Below are 22375 nucleotides of genomic sequence, written 5' to 3'. Positions count from 1 at the left end.
AAGAATCACTCCCACAAAACTTTTTATTGCCTAAACCTGTTAAAATGTATATGTAGTGTAATGTAAGTGCAGTAATATACTCACTGATCGCCGTCCTCCCCAGTTTCCAGCGCTACTCCGGTCCCTTCCCACTCACATGACTTCAATTCCGATTTGCCGGCTTCACTTGGGGTCTATATGCGAGCCAGAAGTCACCTTTTACAACCTTCTTCTGACACTCTATAAACTTATCATCACGCACGCAGGTGGCGCAAGTAGTTCGTGGACCCACTGTGTCACGGGGCCGGGCTTACCTAGGAGAGGAATAGCTAAGCGGCTACCTGGTGTTCACTGGAGCTCCTGATGGTGGAGCCAGGCTTGAGCTGCAGGTAGCTGTTGGGTACCATTCCTAGGCAGTCTCCGTTGCTGCAGTTGCTGACCCCAAAGGTCAGGTACACAGATAAGGACTGGACTCAGGCTTCGTTCAGACTACTCCTCGGACAGGGCAGATATTTATAGAGTCACAGACAGGGCTGGTGTCGAAGACTGCTATAACAGTCCGTAAATACGGGGTACATGTTTAGACACTGGCCGCACAAGGACCAGGGGACGAGGTTCAGGCACTGGCCACACACGAACCAGGGGAAGAGGTTCAGACACTGGCCACACAAGAACCAGGGGAAGAGGTTCAGACACTGGCCACACAAGAACCAGGGGAAGAAGTTCAGGCACAGGCCACACAAGAACCAGGGGAAGATGTTCAGGCACTGGCCACACAAGAACCAGGGGAAGAGGTTCAGGCACTGGCCACACAAGAACCAGGGGAAGAGGTTCAGGCACTGGCCACACAAGAACCAGGGGAAGAGGTTCAGGCACTGGCCACACAAGAACCAGGGGAAGAGGTTCAGGCACTGGCCACACAAGAACCAGGGGAAGAGGTTCAGGCACTGGCCACACAAGAACCAGGGGAAGAGGTTCAGGCACTGGCCACACAAGAACCAGGGGAAGAGGTTCAGGCACTGGCCACACAAGAACCAGGGGAAGAGGTTCAGGCACTGGCCACACAAGAACCACGGGAAGAGGTTCAGGTACTGGCCACACAAGAGCCACGGGAAGAGGTTCAGGCACTGGCCACACAAGAGCCACGGGAAGAGGTTCAGGCACTGGCCACACAAGAGCCACGGGAAGAGGTTCAGGCACTGGCCACACAAGAACCAGGGGAAGAGGATCAGGCACTGGCCACACAAGAACCAGGGGAAGAGGATCAGGCACTGGCCACACAAGAACCAGGGGAAGAGGATCAGGCACTGGCCACACAAGAACCAGGGGAAGAGGATCAGGCACTGGCCACACAAGAACCAGGGGAAGAGGTTCAGGCACTGGCCACACAAGAACCAGGGGAAGAGGTTCAGGCACTGGCCACATAGGGACCAGGGGTGGGGGTTCAGGACCTAGCCACAGAAGGACCTGGGAACCTAACAACTCACTAGTAGCACACTTCACTCACTAATGACTCAATGTTGCTTAGGCACCTCCCTATTGGGGAGGGTGCCTTTTATACAAGATGCCTCCTTAGCAGGGGCACGTGCTGCCCCTTTAAGAACAGAGGAGCGAGCACTAGGCGCGCTGCCAGGGCACAGACACAGGAAGCACGCCGGGGAACATGTCGGCGTCCCTGCATGGAGGGGGAAAAGAAACCATGCAGGGGCACAGGCATAAGTGTTACACTTACGTTGTAAAAGCCACTTCCATCTCATACACAGACCCCAGGATGATCCAGCAAGTTGGAATAGAAATCACGTGGCCCAGAAGAGGACCAGAGCAGCGCTGTAAACTGAAGAAGACGGCAATCAGTGAGTATATTGTCGCACTTATACTACATTACATACACATTTACACAGGTTTAGGCAATAGAGTTTTGTGCGAGTGCTTCTTTAACCACTATACAAACAAAAAGTTTTACAACTTTCTAAACTGCTTTACTTTCTCACGGCTCATGAGTCAAGAGGTTGCTTTTAGCTGCACAACTCTTACTACGCCGGAGTATGCAGCAATCACAGATCTTGTGAGGAATTAATACACAAAGTAAATTAGAAAGTTGTAGAAGAACATCATCTAAATAAAACCAGTAGGTTGGAGAGGGTCACTCTTCCTATGTCTGTTTTAAGGTGCCAGTACATATGTGAGCAAAGTTGACTGAAGCTGCTGATTTTGTCGGGACTGACTATGTAATGTGTAAGGGGGCTCCCGACTCTCCCCTGTCAGAAGATATTGTGGGAGGAAAAAAAGATGCTAACAGCGATTGGAGGTTTATGGCCTTTGGCGTTATGAAACGCGTGCCATGAAGAGGAGTTGAGATTGGGCACAGTAAGTACTATTTCATGCAGAAAATTCCTTTAGTTTCCATCTATTGAACAGAACCACAGGAAACCCATCCCCGAGCATAGTATAAAGCCAAAAATTATTCATCCATGAAGAATCTGCTGCAGCGGCTCCTATAAAACCAGCAATTACTTCTATAATTAGGGTAAGGGTGCAGTAAGGGTTGCCTCCTCTGCCCTAATTACGGATTATGGTCAGGCAACTATCACGTCAGAAATTACCTCAATGTGGATCAGATACTTGGTGCCTAGTGAATATACCTGCGGAAATGAGGACACACCATAGATGGCCAGCTAACAAACATAGTTTACGTCATACATGTCAAACTCTGGCCCATGGGCCAAATTTGGCCGGCAGGGTGATTATATTTCGCCCACGACACCAGAACCGCCACCACTATGTGGGGCCCATTATACTGTTTGGAGGACTATGTGGGGCCCATTATACTGTATGGAGGACTATGTGTGGCCCATTATACTGTCTGGAGAACTATGAGGGGCCCATTATACTGTATGGAGGACTATGTGGGGCCCATTATACTGTATGGAGGACTATGTGGGGCCCATTATACTGTCTGGAGGACTATGTGGGGCCCATTATATTATATGGAGGACTATGTGGGGCCCATTACTCTGTATGGAGGACTATGTGGGGCCCATTACTCTGTATGGAGGACTATGTGGGGCCAATTACTCTGTATGGAGGGCTATGTGGGGCCCATTACTCTGTATGGAGGGCTATGTGGGGCCCATTACTCTGTATGGAGGACTATGTGGGGCCCATTATTCTGTATGGAGGACTATGTGGGGCCCATTATTCTGTATGGAGGACTATGTGGGGCCCATTATTCTGTATGGAGGACTATGTGGGGCCCATTATTCTGTATGGAGGACTATGTGGGGCCCATTATTCTGTATGGAGGACTATGTGGGGCCCATTATTCTGTATGGAGGACTATGTGGGGCCCATTATTCTGTATGGAGGACTATGTGGGGCCCATTATTCTGTATGGAGGACTATGTGGGGTCCATTATTTTGTATGGAGGACTATGTGGGGCCCATTATTCTGTATGGTGGACTATGTGAGGCCCATTATTCTGTATGGTGGACTATGTGAGGCCCATTATTCTGTATGGTGGACTATGTGAGGCCCATTACTCTGTATGGAGGACTATGTGAGGCCCATTACTCTGTATGGAGGACTATGTGGGGCCCATTATTCTGTATGGAGGACTATGTGGGGCCCATTATTCTGTATGGAGGACTATGTGGGGCCCATTATCCTGTATGGAGGATTACGTGGAGTCATTATTCTGTATGGAGGATTACGTGGAGTCATTATTCTGTATGGAGGACTATGTGGGGCCCATTATTCTGTATGGAGGATTACGTGGAGTCATTATTCTGTATGGAGGATTACGTGGAGTCATTATTCTGTATACTGGTTGGCCCGCGATTTTGTCCACGTTTTTCATTCTGGCCTCTGTGTGTTTGAGTTTTACATCCCTGGTCTACGTCAAGGGTCAGCAACTTACAGCTGTAAAACTTCCAACTCCCAGCGGGGCGCATTGTGGTTTTGGCTACTGTTGGGACGTTTACGCTCATGAGGTACAAGTCTACAGTTTAGATGGGCCCGCCATACAACCAATGTGTAAAAAATGTATACTGCAAAGAATATGTATTTTGCAATATCATTTTGTATAGGAAAGTGCTACACTTTCCTATACAGTTAACTAAACAGTAATATGACAAGTAAAGACCAGACGGAGACTAATAGAACATTTTTTCACCCATCGTCTGGTGGAGAGAGGCAACGGAAACATTAAAGTATACACCGCGAGCTTTATGGACACAGTGTGCACTCAGCCTTAGTGATCTGAACAGGGATTTGGTGGAAATATTTACAACAGAAGAAGGTTGATGGTCCCACGGAGACATCCCTACTGTCACCCCAGCGACATACAAACACAGGTACATTACTGAAACGCGTCACATCTCTTAGGGGCCGAGGATTATGATCTGTGATTTCCACCCTCGAACTGCGATCCTCTTTAAGCTCTTAAAGATGCAAGGAGTGATAATATTATAGTGATATTCCATATTCCATGTAGATACCAGGCCACGACCTCCCATCAGTGCAGAAAACACCTTCTCCTCCTCCTGCGTCTCACTTCCGGTCACTCCTCGTGAATATTCCCAATCAGACTAAGATCTGTGCCATCCGCTTATTGCAGCCCTGGGACCATCCTTACCTTGTGGACACTCTTAGGGTTCTCCAGCCACGCATAGTACATTTCCTCCACATAATTAGAACTAGTCCCACTAAGAAAAGGCTCTGCGGCCACAGGTGTACTAAGGCACCTGATAGGCTGAAACGTCCTTGGGGCCACAGGCTGACTGTGTTTTAGTGATCGAACAGTCTGAGAGGCCGTCAAAGGCCTTAGTTTAGCAGCACAAGTCCTTAAGCTATGCATGGTTGTGTCCTTGGGAGAGACCGATTACCAGAACCTGAGAGAAAAGGAGAAAGAGGAGAACATTAGCGCGTCCACTCGCTGCACAGAAACGGATTATACAAGCCCAAGCCTGAATGACATTACCAGAGCAGGTTATCCCCGGACACGGCTATATCTGTGCTCGCCAACAGTGTGCACAGCACTTTATACAAAGCCGTGAAACAATGCGGCTGCAGTGGTCACAAAGCAGGATGTACTAGATGGTTTATGGAAAAAAATGTGCTAAAATCTGATGGTGACCATCTCGAACTGGACGAAACTGCAAATCTTCAGCATCGGCTACACTTTACCAAAAGTGAGAAAATTAGCTATACATATCCCATACTAAGGTAAGGGCAGTAGCTTCCAAAACGTCGGACTAGTTGGACCAGTACTGGCTAATATGACCACTCCACAGGAAGGATATCCTCTACAAGTCTTACAAGGACATCTTGCCAGGCTGGACACGTTCCAGGAGTCATGTAGCCAATGCATCATGAAATTCAAAGCTTGTGGTAATTTTTTTCAGAGACTGTTGGCTCCTGGAGTGATAAAAACCGACTTTTAAAGGTTGCAAATATTGACCAAAATGTCCCCGTAAAGCTTTGTTTCGACCTTTGGGTGTAGCACCTGGGACTTGTCTCCTAAAATGTATCAGTATCTGTCGGTCATAACCTGCAGAACCTCAAAAATGTACAAATTTTTCAAAATGCCATACATCTCGGCCTAAGTTAATGAAGCAGTGTCTCGGCGTGAATCAGAAGTGAGAATGTCGTCACCAAGTCACAGGGTAGAGCCTCAGATGTAACAGAAGAACTGATCTTATGTACCGGAGGAATATGATTCCCTTTTCAATGTAAAGTCATCATGAGGCAGCCAAGAACGCAGTCTATCTACAACGGCATGAAGTCTGTAAGATTATACCATACTGCAGTCATGAGAACCAGTCTAGGGAAGCACCGAAGCTGAGCAAACACCATCCACAGAGAACACCATTTCCCTAGATAAGAAGGAAGAAACTGCAGCTCTGACTACCAAGAAGCCAGCATATTTACAAAAGGTTGTTTTATAATGAGGCAGTTGCATAAGTCATTCCCTCATACACATCTATTATTTTGACATTTTAAAAGTCACAGCATTCAGCAGCTTGCATTGGACTTAGTCAGTCACAGCATTCAGCAGCTTGCATTGGACTGAGTCAGTCACAGTATTCAGCAGCTTGCATTGGACTGAGTCAGTCACAGTATTCAGCAGTTTGCACTGGACCGAGTCAGTCACAGCATTCAGCAGTTTGCACTGGACCGAGTCAGTCACAGCATTCAGCAGCTTGCACTGGACCGAGTCAGTCACAGCATTCAGCAGCTTGCACTGGACCGAGTCAGTCACAGCATTCAGCAGCTTGCATTTGACCGTGCTTAGGACTCAGTCACATCGCCGTACAGAGGCAGTACATTATGATTAGTGTTATGGCTGCAGGATGCACCAAGTTTGGAAGTTGACCCCAATCCCAAGGATTGGGGTCAAATTCCTAATCGCTGGAGATCCGACTGCTGGGATACCAATCCCGAGAACTGGGCTCTGAAGAAGATGCACATACAAGACCTCCGCTTTATTCATTCTCTATTGGACTGCCAGAGAAAGCTGAACACTGTACTATGCCATTTTTATTAGTCCCATAGAAAATGGATGTAACGGAAGTGGAGATGAGGTGCTTCAGAGCCCAGCTCTCGGGATCGGTAGGGAGTCACCAGGGGGTCAGATCCCCTGCAATCGGGACAGTATGCCCTACAGATAGGACATAACTTCCAAACTTGGTGCAACCCCTCTAATAAATGGTCTGTCAGTTCAGGAGACCCGTGGTCGGACCAACAACTGCGCCTGTAATACAGATCATAAAATACCGCCATGATATGGTTGTGAGAATCAACTTGAGGGGATCAATGAGTGGAACAGGCAGCCACGGGAGGTGGTCAGTTCTCCTTCGATGGAAGTCTTCACACAGAGGCCGGACAGACAGTGGATCCTGCATTGAGCAGGGGGTTGGACACCCTGGTGGTCCCCTCCAACTCTAACATTCTATGAACTTTTGATTGAACGCAGTCTATTAGTTTTACTGAATCAAACAGATCCAAGTTCAGTTTAGCGGCATTGATTTTTAGTTCTTTTTGGTCGTAAGACCTTGAGAGAAGAACACACCTTGAAGCAAAAAAATGACAATGCCTCATGGATCACCCAAACCCCCATATTATTATTTTCTGGCATGACTAATGATAGTAAGTCAGTATGGATGTTGCTTCAGACTGCGCCAATTAAGCGTTGGACTTGATATTCCCAGCAGATCCAATATAATCGCAATCTATTAATAAAATATTAGGGATTTCCTATTTAAGTATCGATCAATAGTTGCTCATAATGGAAGTTGCTGCACTATGACACATCCAGAAATGAGGACAGCAGTGATGTACAAGGCCAGGATGCAGCTATCCTCTGTTGTGCAGATATGGGAACATAAGAGTGGAATTAAGTTGACAAATGTTAGCAGACGGCTCAATCCGCAGTAATTTCCTGCATGGATGCCTATAAGATCTATTTGACCTGCTCAGCTGACCTAAGCCCCCACATCAATCAGTGGAAGGAATAGCTAGCTGTTCTTTGAAAGGTACAGGAAAACTAAAATTTCCAGCATGATGTGATACCCTGATCAACACCCCATACCTCACCATAAGGGTATGCCCGCAATGGACTGATGCCGCAGAACGTTTGCACTAAATCATGTGGTGATGAAAAGGTCACTATGTGAGCAGATACCCTTCATTCACACATTGCGGCCACCGTGGGGTTTTTATTTTTAAAGCACAGCAGTAACATTTTTTGCCTCTTATTTCAAAAATTGCAGCAAATGATGCATTGCTGTATAGCGGCCACAACGTGTGAACATAGCCTTATTCAGGTACAGGCTAAACAATCACTCCAACAGCAATCTTCCAGTCTGATTTTCGTTTCCCCAAAGAGTAGAAAGAATGACCCGAGATGTTGTCGGTGAATTCCCTGGATTACAACAGGTATAAGGAAGGGCCAACCTAACCTAGAGTCCTAAAATCACAAGTTATCCCCTATAAATGGGGTGACCTTTTGATCGGTAGGGGTCCAATCGTTAGGACCCAAGAATATGGCTCTGGATCCCAGGCTCTGTGTTGAATGGAGAGAAGGTGCCCACACCTCCGCTCCACCGACTGTCTATGGAGCGGCAGGGATTAGCCAAGCGCTGTACTCCGCTTTCTTCAGCATCTTTATAGACAATAGTGGTATCTGTCACACAAAGCCTGACCTTTGAAAAATAGTATATCAAAGAGGGTAGTCTACTGTGCTATTATATATACTTTTTCCAGTATTCTGGTATATGTATACACTTCGGCCACTGTCTGAGCAATGGATCTATAAGGATACCATGATTAAGGCTTCCTGCTGAAACGCGTCGGTTGTGTTTTATGTATTTCCCATGGTGGCCATTGCATTCATGCAACTTTAAATGTTGGAGCAATAAAGATGTTTTTTTTTACAATGGATTTATAACCATTTTTCCCATCGCTGGAGAATCACTCTCTCTTTTCATAAGGACAGGTTTGGTGCACATGCCAAGAGATTTTCTGGCATGTGTGATAAATGTATGCACAAACCATGATATGATTGGAGCCTTAGAGGGGGTTGTCCGGTGCAAAGAAGTCATCACCTAATCACAGAATAGGTGATAACTTGTTGATCGAGGGGTGTCCAACCGTTGGGACACAGGGAAAGAGAGGCACTTTTATCGGTTAGAAAGGACAGCCGTTTCATTCATTCCCTATGGGGCTGCCAAGCGCTGCGCTCCACTTTTTCCGGCAACCCGACAGATCATAAATGAAGCTGCCGTTGGAGGATCCGATCTGCCACTCCACCTGGGATAAAAGTGCCCTGTTCGGCCGATTGGTGGAGGTCCGACAGCGGGGACCCGCACCTATCAGTAAGGTATCACCTATCCTAAATCATAACTTGTTTACATTGGACAACCCCTTTAAGTCAGCTGATGGCTAGAGGAGAACATGCCGCTGTAAGACACCTCTGACAGCAGCTTATTGCCAAAGGCGACAAAGGATCAGGCATGTGGAAATTCAACATTCTTGACCCATCCTTCTGTCCGAAAGTCGTCTGTGTATGACAGTAACCTCCAGATAGGAAACTTCACTGCATTTATGGCAAATTTTCACCAGCCCCCTGGGACTTCAGTGTGTTACCTTACGCTCAAGTCTGTGGTCTGGACAATATCCTCGTATACCGGGGAGTAATCAGTCACTTCATTTACATGACGGATTCCTCCAGATCAGGTCTAGCCACATCCTACACTTCAGTCATCACAATTTATATGCCTTCTGTGTTTCTTGCATCCTCCGACCGTCTTTAAAAACAAACCAATTATGAACACTCCCGGGTCATCACTCACATCAGTCACGTTGTACTCCTCCTATGTGAGACACATGATTCACCATCACAAATTAGCATTAATCAAGAAATCTAGGTGATCAACAAAATGGTCACCATTTCAGCTATCACCCAGCTTTCCCACACCCCTGAATGAGAATCACTATGATGGTATAACTAGCCAAAATTGCCTTACTGCGTGCCATCCCCTGGGGAATCCATTACAGGGCTCATACTGGACTTCCTCAGATTCCCGAAGCAAAATATAAGGTAAGTAAAAAAAACAAATATTTTTAAACACCTAAAATATGATAAGCAAGAATAGTGTGGGAAGGGTTACAGGCTTGTAAATGACGACAAACCTTAAAAAGGTATTCCCATCTCCAAGAAGTGGCAGTTATTTCAGAGGCCATGGACTAACACCCGTCTTCTTCTTCTCTTTTCACACAGGTACATGCTCTTTCCTGCACAATTCCTCTGCTTGCTGTATTTGCCGCCATCTAATGCTCTGCTCCCCTGATTCAACTCACTGGTAGAATTCTCTGCTTAATATTTCTGCTTTATCTGTCCCATTCCATTCAATACTCACATATGTCTGTCCTTTCCCCACTGTAGACTTTATCTGATGCTTAGAGGTGCTAAACTGCAGAGCCTGCAGAGTCCTAGCCCTGTCTTTGATCACCCAGCCATCTCCTGGTGAGATGACCAGCTGCTAATTTAGCCACAAGCAGCTCCCACAATGCCCCTCACCTGATGGTTTAATGAGCCCTATATATTTAGAAGCTCTTTAAGGGGTGCAAGCGTGCTGGGTTGTGCACGCGTCTTCTTGTGCCAAGTGGCTTCGGAAATAAGTGGCAGGTATTTCAGAGGCAGTTAGTCAGGGCAGGAGTCAGGTAACCAACACTTTGACCACTTACTCTCTTTTAACCATGTTTCTGTTAGCTCTCACTTTTTCCTCTATAGTCCTCCACTTAGTAAGAAACTCTTCATCTCTCCCTCCATCCTCCCCATTCATCTCACCTCCTCCTCCGAATTATTCCTCAACATTCAATCCTGGATCTCCAAACACAGACAGCCACCTCATGCTCTCCCACCTGCTAACACTTTCTCTGCTCCTCCTCACTGCTGGAGATATCTCTCCAAATCCTGGTCCTCCTTGCCATATCCCCACAGTTGCTTCTACCTCCTATCCACGACCTTCCACAAACTGTCGCAACCCTTCTAACCTCATACCCATCCAACTAATCCCCACTTCCCCAGTTGCACCAACAGGAGCAATATGGAACGCTCGCTCCGTCTACAACAAACTTTCCTACATCCACGACCTTTTCATTACTAACAAACTTTCCTTCCTCGCCATCACCGAAACATGGCTCACCCCCTCTGACACAGCCTCCCCAGCTGCACTTTCATATGGCGGATTCCACCTTTCCCACACCCCCCGCCCCAATGGCAAACATGGCAGAGGAGTAGGTTTTCTCCTGTCAGATACCTGCGCTTTCACCCAAATATCACTGCCACCCTCTGTTACACTCCCCTCTTTTGAGGTGCACTGTGTGCGCATCTATTCCCCCTCTGACCTCCAACTGGCCGTCATTTACCTACCCCCAGGGCTAGCCACCACTTTCTTAGACCACTTCACCACATGGCTGCTTCACTTCCTTTCCACTGACATCCCCACTATCATAATGGGTGACTTCAACATCCCCATTGACACTTCCCACTCGTCTGTCTCTAAGTTCCTGTCCCTCACTTCCTCCTTCGGCCTTGCTCAATGGTCTTCAGCAGCTACTCATAAAGATGGCCACACACTGGACCTCATCTTCACCCGCCTCTGTTCCCTATCTAACCTCTCTAACTCACCCCTCCCTCTCTCTGACCATAACCTCCTCACATTCTCTACCCTCTCCTCTCCGGGTGCACAATCCCCACTCCACAAACTTACACATGCTCGCAGAACCTCAAACACCTTGACCTACACTCACTCTCTGAATCCTTCCTCCCTCTTACAGACATAAATTCCTTACACAATGCAGATGTTGCTGCCGCTTCATATAACACCACAATAGCTGCAGCTCTCGACTAGATCGCCCCTCTCACACACACCAAATCTCGCACAATCAACATGCAACCCTGGCACACCAAACTTACTAAAGAACTGCGACAGGCCTCCAGGGTTGCGGAGCGGAGATGGAAAAGGTCTCACTCCATCGAGTACTTCATCACATTTAATCAATCCCTCACTATTTTCAAGTCCGCACTCACTACAGCAAAACAAACCTACTTCTCATCTCTCATATCCTCCCTGTCTCACAACCCTAAACAGCTATTTAACACTTTCAATTCTCTCCTTCGTCCCCAAGCACCTCCTCCCTCTTCTCTCATCTCAGCCGAAGACTTTGCCACATTCTTCAAGCAGAAGATTGACATCATCAGACAAAGCTTTTGCCTAAAGTCCGCACAACCCCTCCTCATATCTACTCAACCTTCCTCCTCCAAACCCCACTTTTCCACCATTACAGAAGGTCAAGTCTCCTCTTTACTCTCCAAATCACACCTCACCACCAGCGAACTTGACCCAATCCCATCCCATCTCATCCCTAACCTTACCACAGTCTTCATCCCAACCCTAACCCACCTCTTCAACCTGTCACTAACAACCGGTGTCTTCCCCTCGTGTTTCAAACATGCCACAATCACACCCTTCCTCAAAAAGCCCTCCCTTGACCCATCCTCTCTGACTAGCTACCGCCCCATATCACTTCTCCCCTTTGCCTCAAAACTACTAGAACAACATGTCCACCTTGAACTGTCCTCCCACCACTCCTCCTGTTCCCTCTTCGACCGCCTGCAATCTGGCTTCCGACCGCATCACTCGACTGACACTGCCCTGACCAAAGTCACCAACGACCTACTAAACGCCAAATCCAAGCGACACTATTCTGTCCTCCTCCTCCTAGACCTGTCATCTGCCTTCGACACAGTGGACCATTCCCTCTTACTACAGATTCTCTCATCTCTTGGCATCACGGACTTGGCCCTATCTTGGATCTCCTCATACTTAACAGACAGGACATTCAGCGTCTCCCACTCACGCACCACCTCCTCATCTCGCCCCCTATCTGTCTGTGTCCCCCAAGGTTCAGTTCTAGGACTTCTGCTCTTCTCCATCTACACCTTTGGCCTGGGACAGCTCAGAGTCTCACGGCTTTCAGTATCACCTCTATGCTGATGACACACAGATCTACCGCTCTGGACCCGATATCTCCTCCCTACTAACCAAAATCCCACAATGTCTGTCCGCCATCTCATCCTTCTTCTCTGCCAGATTTCTAAAACTCAACATGGATAAAACAGAGTTCATCATCTTTCCACCCTCTCATTCATATCCCTCATCTGACCTATCCATCAACGTCAATGGCTGTTTACTCTCCCCAGTCCCACAAGCTCGCTGCCTTGGGGTAATCCTGGACTCTGATCTCTCCTTCACACCACATATCCAAGCCCTTTCCACTTCCTGCCGACTCCAACTCAAAAATATCTCCCGGATCCGTGCATTCCTCAGCAAAGACTCGGCAAAAACACTAGTGCATACCCTCATCATCTCCCGTCTTGACTACTGCAACCTCCTGCTCTGTGGCCTCCCTTCCAACACTCTTGCGCCCCTCCAATCTATCCTAAACTCTGCTGCTCGACTAATCCACCTGTCCCTGCGCTATTCCCCGGCCTCCCCCCTCTGTCAATCCCTTCACTGGCTCCCCATTGCCCAGAGACTCCAGTTCAAAACCCTAACCATGGCATACAAAGCCATCCACAACCTGTCTCCTCCATACATCTGTGACCTAGTCTCCCGGTACATGCCTGCACGCAACCTCCGATCCTCACAAGATCTCCTTCTCTACTCCCCTCTTATCTCCTCTTCCCACAATCGCATACAAGATTTCTCCCGTGCTTCCCCCCTACTCTGGAACTCTCTACCCCAACACATCAGACTCTCGCCTACCGTGGAAGCCTTCAAAAGAAACCTGAAGACCCACCTCTTCCGACAAGCCTACAACCTGCAGTAACCACCGCTCCACCACATTACTGCATGACCTCCTCTACCCTCACCTACTGTATCCTCATCCATCCCTTGTAGACTGTGAGCCCTCGCGGGCAGGGTCCTCGCTCCTCCTGTACCAGTCGCTGATTCGTTTTGTTAAGATTATGTAAATGTTTTTGCTATGTATATCCCTATCCCTATCACATGTAAAGCGCCATGGAATAAATGGCGCTATAATAATAAATAATAATCTCCAAGATCCTATCTCAATATGTAGTAGGTGTAATAATAATAATAATATTAGCGAATATCTCCAATTATAAATGTAGTATAGTTCTTCTGATTAGCTATGTCGCTTACCCCATGTGCAGAGCATTGCAGTAGCTTAGGTATCCATGGTTATGACAACTAACTTACTGTCACTATATGAGTGATCGTAACCATGGATACCTAAGCTACTGCAATGCCCTGCACATGGGGTAAGCGACATAGCTAATCAGTTGATTTTGGCAGAGTCAGCTAACCATGCAATGTGTATGGTGGCCTCCTAACATATTAAGTCTGGTGATTATGACCAATCCTTCTGTTTGGCAGAAGATCACAGAACTGTGGAGCCGAGCGTTTCTGTGTGATGGAGTCAGGAGAGAGAGGTGTCTGCCCAGCAATAGTCCGACCCAATGTGTGTGACCCCACTGGATCCTGTCGTGGGTTATTTTATGGGTTAGAGATGTAGCTTCACAACTTTCTAGAATGGGAAAACCTTGGCAAAGGAGTGTACCCGTTTTATTCTGACACACCTCCCTACAACGCCCTTAACCCCTTCAGAACCTGGCAATTTATTTATTTTTTTTTTTTTGTGGTTTTGCTTTTTCTTTCCCTTCTTCCAAGAGCCATAACTTTTTATTTTATTTTTCTGTCACGAGGACCTGCCTTACGGGGCGAGTTGTAGCTTTGAATGACTCCATTCATTTTACGGTATCATGTACTGAAAGACGGGAAAATGCTCCAAATGGGGTGAAATTGTGAAGAAAAAAAAAAAAAAAAAGCAATTCCGCCATTGATTACAGATTTTTGCTTTTACGGCGTTCATTGTGCAGTATGAACGACCTGGTAACTCGATTCTTCAGGTCAGTACGTGTACGGCGATAGTAAACCTGTATTGAACCCTATGGGGCTGCGCTCGACTTTTTTCTGGTAGCCCCATAGAGAATGTATGGAGTGGGGGTGGAGCATGCGCACTACAACTCCATCCTAATGAGGACAGAAGTGCCGTGTTCTGCCAATCGGTGCAGGTCCCGGTGGTAAGACCCCCACTGATCACCTTTCCTAAGAGATAACTTATTTTCATTGGACAATCTCTTTAAAAATCATTTTACACCACGAACTAGCGTGATTGGCAACCTGTTCCTAAGAACGGCCAGTGTGCATGAACCCCAAGTTTTGTCTAATGTGCCCCATTGTTTAGGCAGGCCCATCATCTTAATCTTTTTTCCCTTTCTTACATTTGTCATCACACCCCGATCCCTTCATCCTGCAGTAACCCATATACTTCTTGTGCCATAACGCAGTTTAGCACTAATGTAATATACTCTCGGAATGGTAGAGACCTGCGGAATACAGAGATTATCAGGAAGATTGAGATTATATTCTCCTCCTTTACATTGAAACCCGAGAAGGAATTATGGTTTCTTTCACAGGTATGTATAATGCTGCCGTCACTATAACCACCCATGTGTGCCGCTCCGATGGGATTACTCTGCAGGTTTAGATTGTGTCTCCGCACGGCAGCCACTACAAGTAACATACCCGGTTTACACCAGTCTCAGGTTTGCATGTGCTGGTCTATAGGTCGGTAACAGCAGTCTGTACTGATGGGACGTGCGTCAGGAACCAGTGCACAACCTGTTTGCTCGTGCAGGGCTGTGCTGGCACAGGGAACATAGTCCTGACCTTCAGGGGAAGGACATACACAGGACTCAAGGGCACAGGCCAAGCCGGAGCTGGATTCCCTACAGAGGAATTATACCTGGCGTACAAGGTGTGATACATTTCCCCAGACATTTCAGATCATCGCTTCTACATTCATATTTCCACTGCCCCAAAACTCGCCCAGTCTGGGTCTGCAAAACGCACATGTGGAAAACGTCCTTAGTGACGACTAATGACATCTCCGACAGGTTCACTCTCATCGGTTATAGTGCGACCCATTGGGTCCTGTTCACTACAAAATAGTAAAATTTGGAATAAGAACAATACAAAACGTAAAAGGACCAATACATCAAAGTGTTTACGACTGGCATAAAACACTATGAAAGGCAGTACATGTGATTTTTGGCATTTTTACAGCAGTTTTAGGGCAGCTGGTCAGGGCTGGGGAAGGGCCAGAGTAGAATGGGCTGGGACTATAATCAAGTTCATTGATTATTGTAGCGTTTATTTGCTCAGAAATGTTAATCCAGTCACTGAATAGAATACAATTTCTGGCGAGGCACATGAAGGCGCACATAGTTGAGAAGATGCGATAAATTTATTAAGTGGTGTTCGCCTCTAAATGAATTCGGTATGCACGCCCCTCATTAAGACTAGTGTACGCAACACCAGTCTTAATAAATCGGGGGCAAAGCGTAAAATGGCCTCACACTTATTTTTCAAAATAAAATTTGTCATGATTTGGATTCCATGTTGAAGGGGTTGTCACATGATTGATTTTCAGGATCGCTCCGCTCCCGAGCATCCCTGCTAGTCTGATGGTGGTGAGCTCCTGAATGACTGTACTACCCGATGCGGTTATACGAGTCAGCATCGGAAGAGCACGAGCACTGAAGCTGGCCGCTGCCAGCCCCAGAGCAGCACTTACAAGCTCTATAGCATAGAGCTTGTAAGCACTGCCTCGCTTCAGATTCCAGTCACCACTGATAGACTGCATCAGTGGCTGGTAACCTAGACAACGAGCAATAAACAATAGAATTCAAAATCCCTCCGTTCTTGAGAATGGAGATGATGTTTGCTAAGTAAGTGGGGATTCAACTCTCCTGTCATGCCAAATTTCAAATCTTACCCAACACCGTGTCAGGGACAGCTAATAACCTGGAAACCATCTTCGAAAGGCGCTGTGCTAGAAATCACCAGCTCAGTCCCTGCAGTCTCCACATATCGCATTCTTACACGCATACTTGTACATTTATGACAGTCCCTATTCATTATACAAGCATCATGTCTAACAACTAACCATTTGTAACCAAACATTCCTGGAGTTCCCTGTACAAACCAGTCCGACCCTGCTACACCCAGTCCTTATGAGGAGCACACACCACCTTCTTCACTAGCAAAACAGGGAAGAAAGACATGATGCCAAATGGAGCTGCGCCAACAGTGTGCCCACATGCAGCATGGACTGCAGCACTTCTATAAGCAGACCATCTTTATCTGGTGCATTGTTGTGAAACTACAACTCCCAGCCTCTCATGACGACCTCTAAGCTACTGCACTGTTCGTGTAAAGAGCTTTCGGCATGGTCTTCTCCTAATACTATTTGATAATTGACCCTTTCTTATCATTTACATTCTCTCTGGGTAAGGTAGTTGGCACACACAGCAGACTGCACACCCTCCTAAATCGTATACCTAACTGAACCAGTAAAGAAAGAGTGTGCGAGTACAGTCAAGTATCAAGATCCATTGTACAGCCGATCTCTCATGGTTCCAATATCGCAAGTGCACAGAAAGCCTTGGATGATTTTTCCTTCAGAAAGTGCGTAGTATAGAATGAGATGAAATTAGTAACTGTGAAAACTGGGAACACTGGGATTCTGCACCAAACTGGAACAACTATGGGCAGCATGGTGGCTCAGTCGTTAGCACTGCAGCCTGGCAGCATTGGGGTCCTGGGTTCAAATCCCACCAAGCACAACATCAGCAAGGAGCCTGTATGTATGTAAGAGGCGGTTCCCAGGGCTTCTATTCAGTGTCCAAATATTACGTGATTTGCATCAAATCTAGTATTAATTTTGTTGCAGAAAAGCTGCGGATTTGCAGTAGCTTTAACCCTTTGCACCTGCATCAAAATCTTCAGGTGTTAGGGTAAGTGCACACACGTTGTGTTTTTTCTGCACCAAATCTGCTGATAACTTTTCCCTGGCAGGAGATTAGCTGCGTAAAAAACGCGCGTATTTGCTGCGTATTTTTGACATGTCACTTCTTTCAGCGTTTTTCTAATCACTGAAAATACGCAGCAAACAAAAAAGCAACATGTGGGGACAGTGAATTCTGGTTTCTCATAGACTTTGCTGGTACTGCTAGACAAAGCTGAAAATTTACATAAAAATCTGCTGCAAACACGCAGCATAACACAACGTGTGTGAACATAGCCTTAGGGTAAGTACCAGCAAATTGTATGAGAAACCAGAATTCACTGTTCCCACATGTTGCTTTTTTTGTGTATTTTCAGTGATTAGAAAAACATGTCACTTCTTTCAGCAGAAAAGCGCGTATTTTGTCGCGTACTTTGCTGCGTTTTTCACCCATAGGAAGTAATGGTGGTCAAAAATATGCACCAAAATATGTGCGTTTTTGACGCAGCTAATCTGCTAGAGAAAAGTTATCAGCAGATTTGGTGCAGAAAACACACAACGTGTGTGCACCTACCCATACATGGGGATTTTGATGCCATTTTGCTTAGCAAAGGGTTTGCTGAAATCTCATCTATTTAGCTAGTACTAAAATACAAATTGAGAAAAATCTGAACATACCTTCACACAATGACATTTTCCAACCAGAAATTGCACAGAAAATCTGGAGCGTTATCAGTCTCATGCAACTGTTATTTGTCCCCCAGCTTTCCCATATATGCCTGTATTCACATTATGTAGTGTCAGTTTGCTGTATGTACCTGGAAAACTGGCAGCGCACACAATAAATGTAACCATACGCCTGTCATGGCAGATGCAAGAAAAAAAAGTTAAAAGCTTGTTCTTTTGGCCTTTGTCAGGCTGGAGGTTTGCTTCTACTGCACTATTTAATACAGAGGCATCTAGAGAACAAAGAACTGAAGGCTGTGCATATATATGTGTTTATTAGGCCTATAAGGGAACCTAACAGCTGTTGCATGCTGCCTGAACCACAAGCATCATGTCTCAGACACTGGCTGGGTGATTTCTGTCATGTATGTTTGAATCAACATTGAGGGGTTTAAAAGCCGGCCTGATGCCCTTGAGTGACAGGTCTCTCCTTGAGTGTGTGGGTATAGTGAGAGACCTGTGAGTCACTGGCATCGGGTGGTGAGAAGGCTTTCAAAAGCGTGCACATAGCAGTGTATGATGACACAAGCTTTCTATTGAGCGGAGTGCACGCTCTTGCACAATCGTTTGAACAATCGGTAAGGGACACCCTTTGATTTACAGGATGTTTGAGACTTATAATGTGTTAAATAAAGCTTTGAAAGTTTAGATAGAGGTCCACATGCAATGGATGTCACTGTACAGCTATAGAGCGGCACCTGAGGGAAAATCCGCCTATCAAATATCACTGACGTGTGAAAGCCGCTCCACCAAGAATCAGCAGGAGAGAACATGTCCCAATCTGAAAAAGGACAAATCAATCACATATTTACTGGTGCTTATTTTATTTTAAGAGGAAATGGGAACGGATTCCATTAAATGGTTTAACAATTACCACTTTCAGGAAGAAAGTTTCAATGATGACTGAAGATGTGTGAACGCTCCTTTAAAGGGCTTGTCTCAATTTCTCCTCTGGTGCACACCGATCCTGACTTCCTAGCTGCTGGGAAGGGCTGCGCTCCTGAAGCTTGACAGATCGGACCAACAGGTCAGGCCGCTGGTCCAAACTGCGTGCTCTCTCCCCATGCGCTAGCAGAGGCAGCTTTGTCTCTATAGTATGGGAGAAACCCAGGGAGGGGAACTGAGGCTGGTCGGATCCAATGATCCGGGGGCTCCAGAGTGCTGCAGGTGGGCACTAAAACACAGAACCTGCAAGCAATTCCTTACCTAGGTAACAGACCACTCAAACCCCCCAAAAAAGTAACCAGTAACTGTATACAAGATAATCCCTCCGGTCTTGAGAATGGAGAGGATTGTTAATAAAAAGTAAATTGCAAAGTTGCTTGTATTTACAAGCAGATTGCAATTTTAAGCATATATAAATGGGCATTCCCATCTCCAAGAACCTATCCCAATATGTAGTAGGTGTAATAATAAAATTATGACATACTTTCAATTAGAAATGTAGCACAGTTATTCTGATTAGCTTTGTCACTTACCCCATGTGAAGGGCATTGCAGTAGCTTAGATATCCATGGTTACGACCACTCTCATAGTTATAGTTAGTTGTTAGTGGTTGTAACCATGGATATCTAAGCTACTGCAATGCCCTTCACATGGGGTAAGTGACAAAGCTAATCAGAAGAACTATGCTACATTTCTAACTGGAAGTATTTAGTAATATTATTACACCTTCTACATATTGGGATAGGATCTTGGAGATGGGAATACCCCTTTAAGTCTATGCTATGGTTCTGCCCAACCTTTGAGTTGTATTAGCCTTATAATTGGGCACCCATAGATTTCTATCCTCTCCTACCATACACCTCCTGTTGCTACATTCATTAGTACAGAGCTTCTGCTGAACGTCAAACGTTTATCAGATTATGAGGGAAGTTCTCCTGTCTTCCTGAGGAAGGACACTGCAATGTCCAGCGCTCACACACTGTCCTGCAAACGTAACTGCACAATGGCAAGTACCACAAGTAGCGCGACACTGAGAAATCTCCGGAGAATATCCAAGTGCACTGGATCTTTATCCTGGACGCTTCTAATAGGACACTTGCTGTGGAAAAATCCACCACTGTAAATTAATTTAATTGTTGCACTAAAAAATTAGAAGGACACCGATATAACGCTCACATCCAACGGGGGACTGACTGGATGATTATAACATCACTGAATTTTGGGGACTACAGGAGGATACACTCATTAAAGAGTTATCCAGCACCTCTCACTTCTGCATCCACAGTTAGTAATTAGAACAGGATGAATGCCCAATAAACTGAAGCGGTTTATAATAAGCTCAAAAGCCTGAACATATGAACAGCAAGTGGTCTCTACACTGCAGGGCGCATGTTCTCGCCTTACAGCAGAGTTCCCCAACTCCAGTCCTCACAGCCCTCCAACCAGGAGTGGAGTTGGTAAGCCAAATCTCCGACTCCTCAATTTCCCTGACTCAGACTCCACAGCTCTGTTTTCCCAAATTCTTAAGAAAAAATATTAAGCACATCCTGCATTGAACCATTGTACCCAATTTATTATACATTTTAGGGGTCGGACCATTTTATACCAACTCCACAGCACTTCCTCCAACAGATCATGTTTTCAGGATTTCCTTCGTATTTGCAAAGGAAATGGAAATCCTGAACTTTAGAGTGTTTATTTAGTGCTTTCTCAGGAGGGTTAAGGAGTGGACCCAACCGAAAGAGGTCATGTGCAGATACCCTAAAAGGGTCATTACTAGACGCTTCGCTCTCCTGCATCAAGAAGTGAGAGGCGCAGATGACGAGGCACAGACGACCACTTGACAGGTCTTGTGCCTAGCTGCAGGTGTTGTCCACCTGTCCTGTTAGAAAAGGATGCACAAGAGCAGCCAATATCTGGCCACCAACACGTCAGCAGCGCCTCCCACTGTCCGATGCAAAAGTGAAAGGGTTAAGTCACACGCCAAAAAAAGTTCATGCCACTGCTCCACAACTTGCTGTAACAACTTTTTTTTTTTTTTTGAGAGATGCATTATGGCTTTGTAAAAGAAAAATCACAGCACGGTCGCAGTCTCACATGGTTCCGGTCTCTGATGGCATTTGAGAGTGACCCGAGAACCAGAAAGTGGATTTCTCCAGACCCCTGTCAGTCAAGGGGGGGGACAAACCGACACCGGTCAAGTCAGAACTGCAACCTATGAGATTAAATCTATAGCCAATACATGAATTTTGGGGGGCTGCATTCACTATAAGGCATTAGGCGTACCCTCCACCCTGGATCCATACAGCTGGGCTCACTAGGTCACAACTTTAGGCCCAGGCTATTGGTGGTGGGGGTCACCATATCCACAATGCAACTTCTACACTTTTGTAGTCATGCAACTAATGTTATGGTCCCATGTCATTGCCCACCCTCTAGTACAGCACATGCCTACAGAGCAGGCACAGGAGCTATCCAGGAGGGGTGGACACTTCTGAAACTACCATGGGAGGCTGGAAGTTGCAGATCTCCTTGTAAGAAATGCCAGAGTTTGCAGTCAACCGATCAGGAGGGCACCGCCACCTCTGCTGCTCACACAAGGGGCAAAGTGACTCTAGAAGTAACGCCCTGCCTATACAGCATGCTTGCACGGGCCCACCTAACTTGACCTCGCAGCAGCCTTGGACACACAACCCCGCTCTGCTGCAGTTAAATCCCCTCCCACAGGTCTTTCTCTCCTCCAATCGCTGAGGCCGTATCAAAGCAGTTTCTGTAAAGCCTCTTTTGATTGGCCCTAAGCCTGAATAACACCGGCGGGGAGTTAGAAGAAGCTATGGCCCGGATCCCCGCCGCTGACGTCATATCATAGCCAACACCCTGCCTTTAATAACGAGCTATTAGCCATCCCGCCGTAGCAGGCCCAGCTCACCTTGGCTTGCAGAAAGCAGCCACTGCCGTCCGCTCCGTCCGGCTCCCGCCCGACGAATGGCTGAGAAAGCTGGAGGGCGCGGCCTGAGAACAGAACGACACGCCCTGCCGAATATTACGCACATGGCCACGCCCCTGCAGCATGACGCACCTTTCCACGCCTCATTACGTTTTTGTTTTTTTTCCATTCAAGAAATTAAAACTTTGTTAACAAAGACAAAGTAAACTAAGAACTTCTTTGAGTTGCCTGTAGATGGTGTATTTTTAGCCTGAGATCCAGGGACCGGTCAGGGGGTGTAAAGTTTTGTTCCAGGCTGTTTTTGTTCTTGCTGACATCTGCTGTGAAAACATTTATAT

General features: G+C 46.4%; 1 protein-coding gene across 2 annotated transcripts in view; it reads right to left on the bottom strand.

Annotated features, from left to right (window-relative positions):
* OGDH (oxoglutarate dehydrogenase) overlaps window positions 1-22148 on the bottom strand; it is a 65346-nt gene extending 43198 nt beyond the window's left edge. For both annotated transcript variants that reach the window (XM_073653769.1, XM_073653768.1), the window contains exons 1-2: window positions 22020-22148; window positions 4614-4869 (exon numbers count right to left, since the gene is read on the bottom strand). In XM_073653769.1, the coding sequence (XP_073509870.1) occupies window positions 4614-4835 (222 nt within the window). In that variant the 5' untranslated portion in view covers window positions 4836-4869; window positions 22020-22148. The remainder of the gene's footprint in view (window positions 1-4613; window positions 4870-22019) is intronic.
* Window positions 22149-22375: the final 227 nt, after the last annotated feature.

Source organism: Phyllobates terribilis, unplaced genomic scaffold (genome assembly GCF_046119375.1).
Source record: "Phyllobates terribilis strain yellow unplaced genomic scaffold, ASM4611937v1 Scaffold_11__3_contigs__length_659146591, whole genome shotgun sequence".
In the NCBI taxonomy this organism is placed as follows: Eukaryota; Metazoa; Chordata; class Amphibia; order Anura; family Dendrobatidae; genus Phyllobates; species Phyllobates terribilis.
Note: the sequence above shows the minus strand (reverse complement) of the source record. Positions and strands in the feature narration are given on the sequence as shown.